General features: G+C 40.3%; 1 protein-coding gene across 6 annotated transcripts in view; it reads left to right on the top strand.

The window, feature by feature from the left end:
• wdr7 (WD repeat domain 7) overlaps positions 1-14,856 on the top strand; it is a 695,157-nt gene that overhangs the window by 100,094 nt on the left and 580,207 nt on the right. For 4 of the 6 annotated variants that reach the window (XM_080182523.1, XM_080182596.1, XM_080182666.1 and 1 more), the window contains one exon: positions 4,797-4,934. The exons of the other annotated variants lie outside the window; for them this stretch is intronic. In XM_080182523.1, the coding sequence (XP_080038649.1) occupies positions 4,797-4,934 (138 nt within the window). The remainder of the gene's footprint in view (positions 1-4,796; positions 4,935-14,856) is intronic. 6 annotated transcript variants of the gene reach the window in all.

The raw sequence follows: 14,856 nt of genomic DNA, 5'->3' as shown, positions 1-14,856 counted from the left end.
AAATAATGTTTCAGATCATAATGACCTTTCATCAGAACTGAAGAAAGATGGCAGTGTAGAGGGGCAGGGGGCAGAAAGAACAAAAGAGTCTCTAATAGGTTGGAATCTAGGAGAGCTTAAATAACAAAAGATTTCACGATGCAACAGCCAAAGAATGGAATGGGTACACTAGAGAAACCTAGGTTGTTGCCAAATGAGAAATGAATAGTTGTATAACGGCCATCTAAATGCAATGTGAAAGAAAGAAGCAAGACCAATCCAGAAGTATAAAAAATGGAACATAGAGGCTATGATCCTAAATAGTTGAACTTGTTGTTGAATCTGGAAGATGGTAGAGTGCAGAGTTCATAGATAAATTGCTGTCTTTGAGCTTCACCGGGACACTGTAGCAGGCTATGGACATACCAGTTTTAAAGTTTAAAGTTAAAGGTTTTATTTAATAGTCACAAGTAGGCTTACATTAACACTGAGTTTACAGTGAAAATCCCTTAGTTGCCACACTCCGGGTACCTGTTCGGATACACTAAGGGAGAATTTAACATGGCCAATGCACCTAACCATCATGTCTTTGGACAGTGGGAGGAAACCAGAGCACCCAGAGAAAACCCACACAGATGTGGGGAGAACATGCAAACTCCACACAGACAGGTCCCTGGCACTGTGAAGCAGTAGTGCTAACTCCTGTGCCACCATGCTGCCAGTAGCCAGTGTGAGGGGAAAAAAGTAGAGAGCTAAAATGACAAACAACTGGAAGCTCAGGGTTATGCTTGTGGACTGAATGGAGGTGTTCTGCAACTACAACCTGAACGTCTGACGGAATGCTCATTTGTCAATGGCGGTATCCTTTGGACCAGTGGTTGAAATTGCTTGCTTTTTAGATGGATCAAAAGGATTCCATTGCAATTTTGAAGAAAGTATGGGGAATATTTATGCCTCAACCGACACCGAAAAGCAGTGATTTGGTCATTTAACCCATTGCTATTTGTGGACTTTGCTGTTCACAAACAGACATAACCTGCATTAAAGCAATGATCACACTTTGAACAATACAGTGAAGAATCCACTGACGTTAAATGCAAACGTATCCCAAAAACCAGAACAATAACTTGGAACACTGATTCTCAGTGGTATATATTGTTAGTTTGGTATGATGTGAGAATGAAATGAAAATCATAGAGGAACAGTGCTATCTTGTTGTGATCAATTAATAAAGAATATTTATACAGTGGTGGGGCAATGGCCTGGTGGTATTATTGATAGACTGTTAATCCAGAAACTCAGCTCATGTTCTAGGGATCCGGGTTCGAAGCCTGCCATGGCAGGTAGTGGAATTTGAATTCAATAAAAAATATTTGGAGTTAAGAATCTACTGATAACCGTAAAGGTATTGTCAATTGTAGGAGAAAAACCCATCTGATTCATTAATGTCTTTAGGGAAGAAAATCTGTCATCTTTACCTACATGTGACTTGGTAGGAAGGATTATTACTTACGTGGCGAAAAACTGCAGCAGGCGACGGTGCAGAGGGACCTCGGGGTCCTTGTGCATGAGTCGCAAAAACCCAGCTTGCAGGTGCAGCAGGAGGTCAGGAAGGCAAATGGGATGCTGGCCTTCATAGCGAGGGGGATTGAATATAAAAGTAGGGAGGTCTTGCTGCGGCTGTATAGGGCATTGGTGAGGCCGCAGCTGGAGCACTGTGTGCAGTTTTGGTCGCCGTACTTACGCAAGGATATTTTGGCCTTGGAGGGAGTGCAGAGGAGGTTTACAAGGCTGATGCCGGAGTTGAGGGGGTTGAGCTATGAGGAGAGGCTGAATAAACTAGGCTTGTACTCGTTAGAGTTTAGAAGAATGAGGGGAGATCTCATTGAGACGTATAAGATGATGAATGGGATGGATAGGGTAGAGGTGGAGAGACTCTTCCCACTCAGAAAGGATAGTAGGACTAGGGGGCACAGCCTCAAGATAAAGGGGGGGGCGGTTTAGAACGGAGTTGAGGAAGAACTTCTTCACTCAAAGGGTGGTGAATCTCTGGAATTCTCTGCCCGTTGAAGTGGTGGAGGCTACCTCGCTAAATATTTTTAAGAAGCGGGTTGATGGGTTTTTGATAAGAGAGGGGATTAAGGGTTATGGGGAGAGGGCGGGAATGTGGAACTGAGCCGAGACAGATCAGCCATGATCTTATTGAATGGCGGGGCAGGCTTGAAGGGCCAGATGGCCTACTCCTGCTCCTATTTCTTATGTTCTTATGAGACCTACAGCAATATGTGGTTGACTCTCAAATGCCCTCAGACCAAGGGCAATTAGGGATGAGTAATAAATGCAGGCCAGCCAGTGACGTCCATGTCCCATGAATGAATTAAAAAAAACTTAAAAAGAAAACACAAAAGAAGGGCTATAGAACACTGTGATAGTACGCTTAACCATACTGATACTCTCACAAGATGTCATGATGTTACCCCGGTTCCCAATTACCTATGTTTTCTGAACTCTGCAAAATGCCTCTTTTTGCCAAATAATATCCAATATTATATAACTCTGAACTAAATCCAACAGTTACCACCTGCAGGTTATTTGTCCACATTTGAGAAAGCCACCTTTAGTTTCAGTGAAGGAATAATCTTTGTTCAAATTTTAGATTTTAAATAGCAATCTTTTAGCAATAACTTGTTTTCGGGTGAACCTGCTTTCTACTGCTGGTGTGGCTAAGCTATTTCTACTGTGTCCCTTTCTCTAGTTATCATGTTCTGAATATATCGTTCTTTCCTTTTGTTGTTACCCATCCTTTTAGCTTTTAGCATACATATACCAATTCCCTCATCTCTCCACACTGAAGGCTGTACACCGTTGTTTCCTCCAAGTCACATTGGCAAACACTTGTTTTACCTATTGGTATGCTAATTTGCATAACAAAACACCTTTACAGAAAGCTGCGCATATCAGCCCTCTTTTATTCTCTTTCTTTTATCCCAATTCATTTTTTAATCTTAATTTACCTAGAGACCAAGCAACACTTCAGCTGTAACATGGTTTGGCACATCCAAAGGTTGTAAAAGGTGCTGTGTGAATGCAAGGTGCTTTATTCACATTATTTTCCTTTTCTTTTTATTCCCCTCTCTATTTCTTCCCCCTCCTCCTTTCCATTTATCACAATATTTTCAATTACCAGCTATCTCCTAATTTAGCTGAGTATTATAGTTGGGCTCAGTAATAACTTGCAACTATTATTTTCCCGGCCATTATTCTCCTAACCACCCAACCCCAGTGGATATCACCCAATATTCATTTAACCAATATCTTTAAATGTGTTAGTTTAACACGATACAACTGGTGAGCTGTTTAGTGCCTCAGCAATCACAATTTACTCTGTCAGAAAACGACAGTGTAATTTTCCTGATTTGGTCATTGCTTATGTATTAGTATAGAATAACAGCAATTATACACTTGACATTTTCAAGAAATATGATCCCAAGAGTCAAGATATTTGTAAAATATTAAAATATGTTGTGAACTTGTTCCGGGAAGAGCTGTCTTGTTTTCGGGATTTTGTTTTCCCAGAACATGAATCATACTAGCATATCTCTTTCACTTACTGTGAGTGAAATATTTTAGTTTAAGATCTTTGTGTAATTTGAAACTGCCTGTGTGATTACAACTTATATTATTTTAAATTCAGGGACTATGTAGGAGTCTGATGAGGAACATTATTCTTGAGTGGGGTGAATTCAGAAAATGAAATCTCAGAATATATCCATCAAAGTACTACTTTTCAGACTGTTTTTTGTGATGCAATTTTGCTGTTGAATACAGTGCAGGTGACCATCCATGTGCTGTTTTCAATTTTCTTTCACCAAGTATCTATTATCTAATTATTGGAAGGCAGTAATCTCGTTGAGCGATTTGGATGCCATGTACTGCCAGTGTAAAGCTTGAGCAGTTTATTTTTAGCATCTGAAGTCTGAAATTGGATTATAGTCTTAAATTAACTGAGGAGTGTACTGCAATGAATTTTCCTTTCTCTTACCATTGTGCTGTTGTTCTTTTGTTCACAAACATTTTATGACATAAAGTAAATGATTTAATTATGTGGATCCTAAAGGTATATTGAATTTGACTTTGAGCATACAAGAGTACAGTTGTTATCAAGAAAATTTTCTGTCCTGTGTAGGTTTGTTCAAATAATACAAAAGCAGAATATATATCACTGATCAACAAAATAACTGTTTTTGGTATCCAATAGTATCAGCCAATAGTTTGATCCTCCCATTAGTACTTAGGATCAGATATGCTTATGGAAGGAATGACAATGAATGAATGAATTCATTATTTGAATGAACTGAAGTGTCATGGAGATTGGTCAAAGGACATGCCTTTATATCCTAAATTACATGTTGTAATTTGAAACTGTATATGTTGGAAGTAATCACTTAGATAATTCTGTAATAAATATTAAAGTCATTAGTTCAAAGTGAGCATGTAGATTTTAGTTTTAGAGTTTATAATTCGTCCTACCATTGTTTTAAACTGTTGTGTTGTATAATTTTCAATATGTCACTGAATTAATTGTCTAATAGTAAATAAGCTAAAATTTAACTTAGTGCATTGTACAATGTGTTTCATTTGGCTTTGTAGAGATTTTTAAATTTGTTTCACCATTGATCTATTTGCACATTTCTTATTTATCTTGACATTTGTTAATACCATTATTGTTCTATATGATTTGAACATTCATTGTTTTTATTTACTTTTTTCTTTTGCTCTTTTTCTCTTCCTCCAATATTTATTTACCCTTTTGGCAGGGTGTCCAGCATGTAGAATCTAGGTATGTGGGGGAGGCAGTTGTCCACGTTCCTCATGAATATTACCCTGACCCTGTAAAGGCCTGGGAGCTCTACAGACCGCAGGTGTTATCTTATGCTCGGCCTTTTGAGGCACCAGTAAGAATCATCAACCATTCTCTCCCTCTATTTGTGTGTCTCTGTCTAGCCATGCAATGTTTGGTACCTAAAACGCCAATAGTTAATCTTAAGCTGGTGGCTTGCTGCTTCTTTCATCATTTTTGACATAGTGATATGTAGTCAGGTATTCTAGCACACCAAAACATTGAATACAAGTTATTCAAATGTTCAAGTTCAAATGTATGTTGCAACTTCTGATCAAATCATTTCTGATTTTTCTTTTAAGAGGATATTATTGAGACCTAGCATAATGTTTACCAAACTGGTGGTTAGATAGTCGTCTTATGCTCTGAAGAATGTTACTTACAATTAGTGTTTCTGTTTATCCATTTTTAAACTTGCATAATGAAAGACAAATTCATCATTTGGTTTGCAGCTGCACAATGTTCTTGGTGGCAGTCACATAAAAATGATTTTGTATAACAAGACTTAAAAACAGAAAGTTCTGGAAAAACTCAACAGGTCTGACCACATCTGTGGAGAGAGAAAAACAGTGAACATTGAGTTCATCTGATTGCTCTCTGTATCTATCTCCCCAGATGATACCTGACCTGCTGAGTTTTTGCTGAATTTTCCGTTTTATTTCAGATATCCAGCATCTATGGTATTTTGCTTTTACTCGAGGTTATTTGGTTGTTTTGCTGTATCGAACTTGGTCACCTTTCAAAGAATGATCTTTCACAGCCCATTTTTTACCTTCTCCCCTAACAAATCCCAGTGCCTGTTTTCCCTATAGCAATGTGTGTAATTTTAGCAATCCTGGAATTTTCTGGCTGTTGTAATTATTTAACATTGATCATTGTTAAGCAGCCAATGTCCAAATGCAGAATGACCTGGGCAATATCCAGACTCAAGCTGATAAGTCGCAAGTAACGTTTATGCCACACAACGCAATGACAAGCATCAAGAGGAGAAAATCTAACTATTACTTCTTGACATTCATTAGCATCACCATTGCTGAATCTCCTACTATTAACACCGTTGCAGGGTGGGGCGGGGGGTGGATGTTACAATTGAACAGAAGTTGAAGTGGACTAGCCATATAAATATTTGGCTACAAGAGAAATCTTGTGCCAAGTAATTCATCTCTTGACTCCCCCAGTGCCTGTCCACACTCTACAAGGCATAAGTCGAGAGTGTAATGGAATGTACTCTAGTTGCCCAGAGAAGTACAGCAACAACAATACTCAAGAAGCTTGACACCATCCAAGCCAAAGCAGCCTGCTTGTTTAGCATCCCATCCATAAACATTTACTACTGATGCACAGTGCCACCAGTGTGTCCCATCTACAAGATGCACTGAAGAAACTCATCAGGGTCACTGAGATGGCACCTTCCAAACGCACGCAAGCTACCATCTAAAAGGACAAGAGCAGCACACACATGGAATGCCACCACCTGGGAGTGCTCCTTCAAGTCACTCAATATCTTGACTTGGAAATATATTGTTATTCCTTTACTGTCACTTGGTCAAAATTTTGGAATTATCTCAACAGCACTGTGGGTGTACCTAAACTACGCACACTACGGTATTTCAAAAAGTATGCTTACCAACATCTTAAGGGAAATTAGGGATGGACAATGAATTCAAGTCTAGCTAGTGATGTCCACATCCCATAATTGGAATTGGAAATATAAATTCTGTATTCTGCCATTTTAATCGCTCACTTTATGTACTTAGTGCAACCTTAGAGTGTGATTATGTAACTTGAGTTTACCTACCAGTGGAATTAATCCATGAATATTTTGTCGTCGTTTTGGAGAAATCAGAAATGAATTTTCAGTAGTTTTGGTGTAATTGAATAGTTTGTACTGCATACAAAAGGGGAACTATTTCCAAGTGAAGATTCATTCCATTTGTGTGCCGTGTTGGTATTTGTATACGTGTTGGTACTGAATCAGACACTCTAAATTGAAATATTTTGCTACTTTACAACCTGAAAAGTAAAACTTATTGATGTAATACCAGTTCAATTTCTGCACACTTGTTACATTGAAATATTGCTGAAGAAGTAACATCTGTGGAAGCTTTTCTTCTTGCCCTCATCAGGACAGATTTGCAAAAATACCAATTGCACCAGTGCAGGAATCTCCTGTGGCTATTCCCCTGCAAAACAAGTATACTGCTTTGGATACTGTTGAGAGAAATGACCTCTTTTGGTGCTGGGGATGTGTAATGAGATCCTAAAAGCAGAATATAGAGTTAAGAAGTAAGTTGAAAATTCAGACCTCAAAGATAGTGATCTCAGGACTATTACAAGTACCACGTGCAAGACTGAGCAGAAATAGCAGGAAATATTGGATAAATATGTGACTGAAGAGATGGTGTGAGGGAGAGGGTTTCAGATTCCTGGGACATCAAGACTGGTTCTGGGGGAGGTGGGACCGGTACATACTGGTTATTTAGACTTTGAGAAGTCTTTTGACAAAATCCCACAAGAGATTTGCATGTAAAATTGAAGACCATAGGATTGGGCGTAGTGTATTGAGGTGGATAGAAAACTGGTTGGCAAACAAAAAACAACAAGAAGGCATAAACAAGTCTTTTTCCAAATGGCAGGCAGCGACTTGTCAGGTACCACAGTGATAGTTGCTAGGATCCTAGTTAATCACAATATGTGTTAGTATAAATTTATATGAGAGAACTAAATGACTATCTCCAAATTTGCAGATGACACAAAGCTAGGTAGGTGGGTGAGCCATTACTAGTTGGATGATGAGCCATGATCATAACGAATGGCAGAGCAGGCTCAAAGGGCCAAATGGCCTACTCCTGCTCCTGTTTCTTATGTTTCTCTGTAAAGGGAATAACAATTTGTACTGCATGTTCTCTTCTGCGGTCTCCATGTAATGGCTCCGTCAGAGCCTACTTGCCAACCAATCAGATTCTTTTCTCATGCACTGTGAATTGTTATTCCTTCATAATTGATATTCTTGTGAATCTGTCCTGATGAATGCAAAACTTGCAACAGCATTCACTTTTTTTCACAATACTAAAGTTATGTTCCTTCAGATGAAGTTTCTTTGTTGAGGTATTTGCTCATGCAGTTGACTTGAAAACTAAAATGTCTACATATGTAAAAGAGCAGCTGTTCGTCTTTTTTCCTGGCCAGAAAGTTCTTCTATTTGTTTTGGAACCTTGGTGACATGCAAAGATTGCATTTGGTCGCCATTACTAGTTGTTTTGTAATGGTGGTGGTGGATGGCTCTAAGAACATAGAACACTACAGCACAAACAGGCCCTTCGGCCCACGAGCTGATCACATCATGTTGCAGATGCTTGTATTAAATAATAAAATTTAAGATATTAATTAAAATAAGTGAAGGACTGTTCTTGTATGTCCAGGCCAAGATGGTTTGCAGTTTGGAATTTGAAGTTGTTTCAGCTACATTGTTGCACTTAGTTTTCTCTGTTGGAGAGGTTGCAGGGAAGGCTGATGCCGTCCAAATAACTTCCAAATGTTGCTGCACTGTATCCTATAGATTATACAAGCTTCAGCCATTGTGCCTCTATATTGGAGGAGATGGAATCCAGCAACAGGTAATCAATCAAGCACTGTCTTGAATGATGTTTAAGCTTTTTGAATGTTACTTCCTTGTCCAGATGTGTGTCAAGTATTTCACCACATTTTTGATTTGGGCTTTGTAGAGTGGAGAGGCTTTCCTAGTCGGAAGTGACCCACTCATTGCAGATTGTCAACCTTAGAACTCCTTTAGCTGAGGTATTAAGATGGATGAATGAGTTCGGCTTTTAGTTTGTAGTGACCACAAGAAGTAGCTGATGGGTGTCTGCTGATGCTGATGCTGGTACTTTTGAAAGCTCAGGAAGTGGTTTGGTATTATCTTCAAGATCATCACCTGGGTATTATTTGTTATGTACCGAAGCTTGGATGTTATCCTGTTGTGGATGGACATGTAGTTTCATTACTTGTACAGCTTCCTTCACAACCTTTCAGTTTGGAATAGTCAATGAACAGCATAGTCTAATTCCAGACCATACAAACATGCAGTATTATTGTGCTTCTGTCGGTATATGTATTTTGACCAGTTGATGAATTTGAATTTCTGTTCATTAAAACTTGAACTGATTAGTGTAGCCCCAATATATTCAGGGATTTCCACAGCCATTTTTGAGCGTCGCATCTGCTTTTCCATATTTCTTTCATATTTTCCATATTTCTGCTTGCTCTGTAATGCATGGAATGGCTTCTTTTCTTTTAAAAATCATTTTTGTGATTTTAAAAATGTGTAAGATGGTGTATGCTTAATGTGGAATTGTTATGGATTGCAAGTCAATACTTTGAATGTATATGCACTTGGACACCAATTTATGATTTCAGTTGCAGGTTGAACTGATAGCCATTACAGAGAAGTGGCTGCAAGGAAACTAAACCGGGACCTGACTATCCAAGGCTTTTCTACATTCAGGAAGGATAGGAAGTTGGGTGGTGGGTAGGCATGTTCATTTTTAGTGGGCATTGGTATTGTAGTGAGAAATGAGCTTTTAATTCTACAGGTCAAGATGAGACATTAGTTTGGGCGCAAGTAAGAAACAGCAAGCGTCAGAAAACATTATTGGGCCGCTAAAGAGCAGTGATAATGGAAATCTCAGCATAAATCGGAAGTTTATGTATAAGAAGCATAATGTAGTAATCGTGAAGGATTTCAATCTACATATACATTGGGTAAACCTAACTAGTCCAAATCTTGTAGAGGACTTATTCTTGAAATGGATGCAAAATGGTTTTCTAGAGTAGTACGTTGAGAAACCAACTGGGGAATGGGCTATTTTAAACCCAGTGTTCAATGAATGAAGACTAACTAATCTTGTTGTAAAGTATCCTTTAGAAATGAGTGATATAATATGATAGAATGTTACTTTAAGCTTGAAAGTGATGAAGTTCAATCAGAAACTAGTGTCTTAATCTAAACAAAGGGAACAATGAGGCAATAAAGGGCAAATTAGCTATGGTTTATCTACGTTAAAAGGTAGACAGGCAGTGGCGAACATTTAAAGAACTAATACATAGTTTGCAACGAAAATCACATTGCTTTAATGTGCAAAAAACCAGCAAAGGACAATGTTCCAACTATGGCCAATGAAAGAAATTAAGGATTAAATCGAATCATAGGAAGAGGCAGATAAAGTTACCAAAAATGGTAAGCCTGAGAATTGGGAATGTTTTAGAAGCCTGCGAAGGAGGACCAAGAAAAAAAAAAGTAAGGAAGGGAAACTAGAATATGAGTAATCTGGTCAGAAACACAAAGATGGGAGTGTAAAAACTTCTGAAGGCATGTAAAAGGGAAATATGATAGTCACTCTCCATCTTGATGAGAAATTCTAATTGATTCTGAGACTAGAGTCCTGAATCTTAATGGAAACTATGCTGGTGTGAGGCACAAGTTGGCTGTGACAGATTAGCAACATTAATTCAAGTGATGATGGTGGATAGGCAATGACAAACATTCAAAGAGTGCATAGATGAACTGCAACAATTGTTCATTCCTGTCTGGCGCCAGAATAAAACTGGAAATGTGGCCAAACCCCAATTAGAGATAGTATTAGATTCACGGAACAGCATTCAATTTGGCCAGAAAAAACAGGAGACCTGAGAGTTCGGGTAAACAAGACAAAGGGATTGATTAAGAAGGGGAAATTATAAAGTGAGAATAAGCTTGCGGGGGGCAAAAAAGCAAACTGTATAAGCTTCAGTAGGTTTGTGAAGAGAAAAAGATTGATGAAGGCAAATGTAGGTCCCTCACAGTCACAGGGGAATTTATAATCGAGAACAAAGAAATGGCTGACCAACTAAATACATACATTAGTTCTTTGTTCACAAAGGAGAACCCAAATAACATATCAAAAATGTTGGGAACCCAGGGCTTAATGAGAAGGAGGAACTGAAGGAAATTAGTGTAAGCCATGAAATGGTGCTGTGAAAATTGATGGGATTGAAGGCTGATAAATTCCCAAGGCCTGATAATCCACATGCTGAGTACTTGAGACCCTCTATCGTGGATGTATTAGTAGTCATCTTCCAAGTTTCTGAGACTTGGAACACTTTACATAGATTGGAGGGTAGCTAATGTAATCTCAATATTTAAAAAGGGAGGCAGAGAGAAAATGGAATTCTGGACCAGTTAGTCTGACGTTGGTAGTCAGGGGAAAATCCTAGAGTCCATTATCAAAGATTTTATAGGAGAGCACTTGGTAAACAGTGGTAGAATTGCATAGTCAGGTTGGATTTACGAAAGGGAAATCATGCTTGACAAATCGATTGGAACGGCTTCATCACTCCAGGGATCAGGATGCTGCCTGGTATGGAAGGACTGGGTTATGAGGAAAGATTGGGTAAACTGGGGCTCTTTTCCTTAGAAAGACGGAGATTAAGGGGGGATCTGATAGAGGTGTATAAAATAATGAAGGGTATTGATAGAGTAAACAGTGGCAGGCTTTTTCCTAGATTAGAGACAAATATCACGAGGGGCCACGAGCTTAGGGTGAGGGGGGAGAAGTGTAATTTGGATGCTAGAGGGAGGTTTTTCACATAGAGGGTTGTGGGGGTATGGAATGCACTACCAAATAAGGTGGTGAGGCAGGCACGCTGGACTTGTCTAAGGTTTACTTAGGTACATGAGCGAAGCAGGGTTGGAGGGTTTGAGGAGACGGTTTTAAATAAGGGTCAGAGCCTCAGGACGTTCCTGGAAATCTAATGCTACATGTGTTGATGTTTTGTCTCTTTTACTCTGCAGATGCATCGGTCCACCTTGTTGTCTAACAAGGGGCATGCACACGGTGGGTCGTGCGTGGGCTGCTCTTGGATGTTTCGAGAGTGGCCTAGTACTTTGCATCGTTTGTGTATGCTTAAAACTGGACCAGCAGATGGGCACCACAACAGCTCAGTGACTATCACTGCTAGCTGTGCAGATACATGAATTTGAGCCAGTGTCTGTGGAAGTTTGGGCATTCTCCCTGTGGTTGCGTGGGTTTCCTCCCACACCCCAAAGATGTGCTGTTAGGCTGATTGGTGTAACATATTGTCCCTAAATTATTCTCCCCTGAATCTGGTTTCCAATGGGGGTACCATAAGCATAGACACGGGTCAAGGGACGGGTAGGAAAAATACATTGTTAAGATGGCGGCGCGGGCTTGTTGGGCCGAAGGGCCTGTTTCCCGTGCTGTGTTGTTCTTTGTTCTTTGATTCGATTCCCAGCTTGGGTTGCTGTCTGTGTGGAGTTTGCACATTCTCCTCGTGTCTGCAGGGTTTCCTCCGGGTGCTCCTGTTTAGAACATAAAACATAGAGAACTACAGCACAAACAGGCCCTTCGGCCCACAAGTTGTACCGATCACATTGCTACCTACTAGACTTACCTAATAACCCTCAATCCTATTAAGTCCCATGTACTCATCCAGAAGTCTCTGAAAAGACCCTCTTGAATTTGCCTCCACCACCACCGATGGCAGCCGATTCCACCCACCACCCTGTGAGTGAAAAACTTACCCCTGACATCTCCTCTGTACCAAATGCTTCAGTCGGAGTAGAGAAGGAGGTAGAAGGTGGGGAGGAGTAGTATTATTAGTCAAGGACTGTATCACAGTGACAGAAAAGAAGTTTGATGAGGACTTGTCTGTTGAGGTAGTATGGGCTGAGATTAGAAATAGGAGAGGAGCAGTCACCCTGTTGGGAGTCTTTTATAGACCTCCTAAAAGTTCTAGAGAGGTAGAGGAAAGGATTGCAGAGATGATCCTGGACTGGAGTGAAAGTAATAGGGTAATTGTTATGGGAGACTTTAACTTTACTAATATTGATTGGAATAGCTATAGCTCTAGCTCGTCAGAGGGGTCAGTTTTTACACAAAGCGTGCAGGAAGGTTTTTTGACTCAGGATGTAGATAAGCCAACTAGAGGTGAGGCTATATTGGATTTGGTGCTGGGAAATGAGCCAGACCAGGTGTTAGTCTTGGAAGTTGGTGAGCATTTTGGTGATAGTGACCACAATTCGGTTACATTCACCTTAGTGATGGAAAGGGATAGGCATGAACCTCGGGGCAGCAGTTATAGCTGGGGTAAGGGTAATTATGAGGCTATTAGGAGAGAATTAGGGAGCATAGGTTGGACAAGGAAACTACAGGGGTTGGGAACATCGGAAATGTGGAGTTTATTCAAGGAGCAGCTACTGCGAGTCCTTGATAAGTATGTCCCTGTCAGGCAAGGAGGAAATGGTCGAGCAAGGGAACCGTGGTGCACTAAAAAAGTTGATTCGCTGGTTAAAAGGAAAAAGGAGGCTTATGTCAGGATGAGGCTTGAGGGCTCAGGTAGTGCACTGGAAAGCTATAGATTAGCCAGGAGGGAGTTAAAGAGTGAGTTAAGAAGAGCTAAAAGAGGACACGAGAAGACTTTGGCTGATAGGATTAAGGAGAATCCTAAGGTTTTCTTTAGATATGTTAAGAATAGAAGATTGGTTCGGGCAAGATTAGGGCCAGTCAGAGACAGCAGTGGGAAGTTATGTGTGGAACCGGAAGACATTGGAGAGGCACTGAACAAATATTTCTCTTCGGTATTCACGCAGGGAGATGTAAATGTAGTTGTGGAGAACACTGGGTTACGGGGTTGTAAACTGGATAGCATTGCAGTGGATAAGGAGGATGTGCTAGATATTCTTGAGGGTTTGAAAATATATAAGTCCCCTGGGCCGGACGGGATTTACCCTAGGATTCTCTGGGAGGCAAGAGAGGCGATTGCAGAGCCTCTGGCTCTGATCTTCAGGTCGTTGTTGGTCACAGGTATAGTGCCAGAAGACTGGAGGATAGCGAATGTTGTCCCATTGTTTAAGAAGGGGAATAGAGACTTCCCCGGGAATTATAGACCGGTGAGTCTTACTTCTGTTGTGGGCAAAGTATTAGAAAAAATTATTAGGGATAGGATTTATAGTTATTTAGAGAGTAATGAATTGATTGGAGATAGTCAGCATGGTTTTGTGAAGGGTAGGTCGTGCCTTACTAACCTTATTGAGTTTTTTGAAAAAGTGACCAAAGAGGTGGATGGGGGTAAGGCAGTTGACATGGTATATATGGACTTTAGTAAGGCGTTTGATAAGGTTCACCATGGAAGGCTTCTGCAGAAAATGCAGATGTATGGGATTAATTGGATCAGGAATTGGCTAGCTGATAGAAGACAGAGGGTGATGGTTGATGGAAAGTATTCGTCATGGAGTTCGGTTACAAGTGGTGTGCCTCAGGGATCTGTTTTGGGGCCACTGCTGTTTGTAATTTTTATAAATGATCTGGATGAGGGTATAGAAGGATGGATTAGTAAATTTGCTGATGACACCAAAGTCGGAGGAGTGGTAGATAGTGAAGAGGGGTATCATAGCTTACAGAGAGACTTGGACAAGTTGCAGAGCTGGGCCGAGAGGTGGCAGATGGAGTTTAATGCGGAAAAGTGTGAGGTAATTCACTTTGGCAGGAATAACAGATGTGTAGAGTATAGGGCTAACGGTAGGACTCTGAATAGTGTTGACGAACAGAGGGATCTAGGTGTATATGTGCATAGATCCCTGAAAGTTGGAAATCACGTCGGTAAGGTTGTTAGGAAGGCATACGGTGTCTTGGCGTTTATTGGTAGGGGGATTGAATTTAGGAGCCGCATCGTCATGTTGCAACTGTACAAAACTCTGGTGCGGCCGCACTTGGAGTATTGTGTACAGTTCTGGTCCCCACATTATAGGAAGGATGGGGAGGCATTGGAGAGGGTGCAGAGGAGGTTTACCAGGATGTTGCCTGGTATGGAGGGAAGGTCCTATGAGGAGAGACTGATGGATTGAGGTTGTTTTCGTTAGAAAGAAGGCGGCTAAGAGGAGACCTTATTGAAACATACAAGATGATTAGAGGTTTAGATAG

This window comes from Carcharhinus amblyrhynchos, chromosome 1 (genome assembly GCF_965287045.1).
Source record: "Carcharhinus amblyrhynchos chromosome 1, sCarAmb.v2.hapA, whole genome shotgun sequence".
Taxonomy (NCBI): Eukaryota; Metazoa; Chordata; class Chondrichthyes; order Carcharhiniformes; family Carcharhinidae; genus Carcharhinus; species Carcharhinus amblyrhynchos.
Note: the sequence above shows the minus strand (reverse complement) of the source record. Positions and strands in the feature narration are given on the sequence as shown.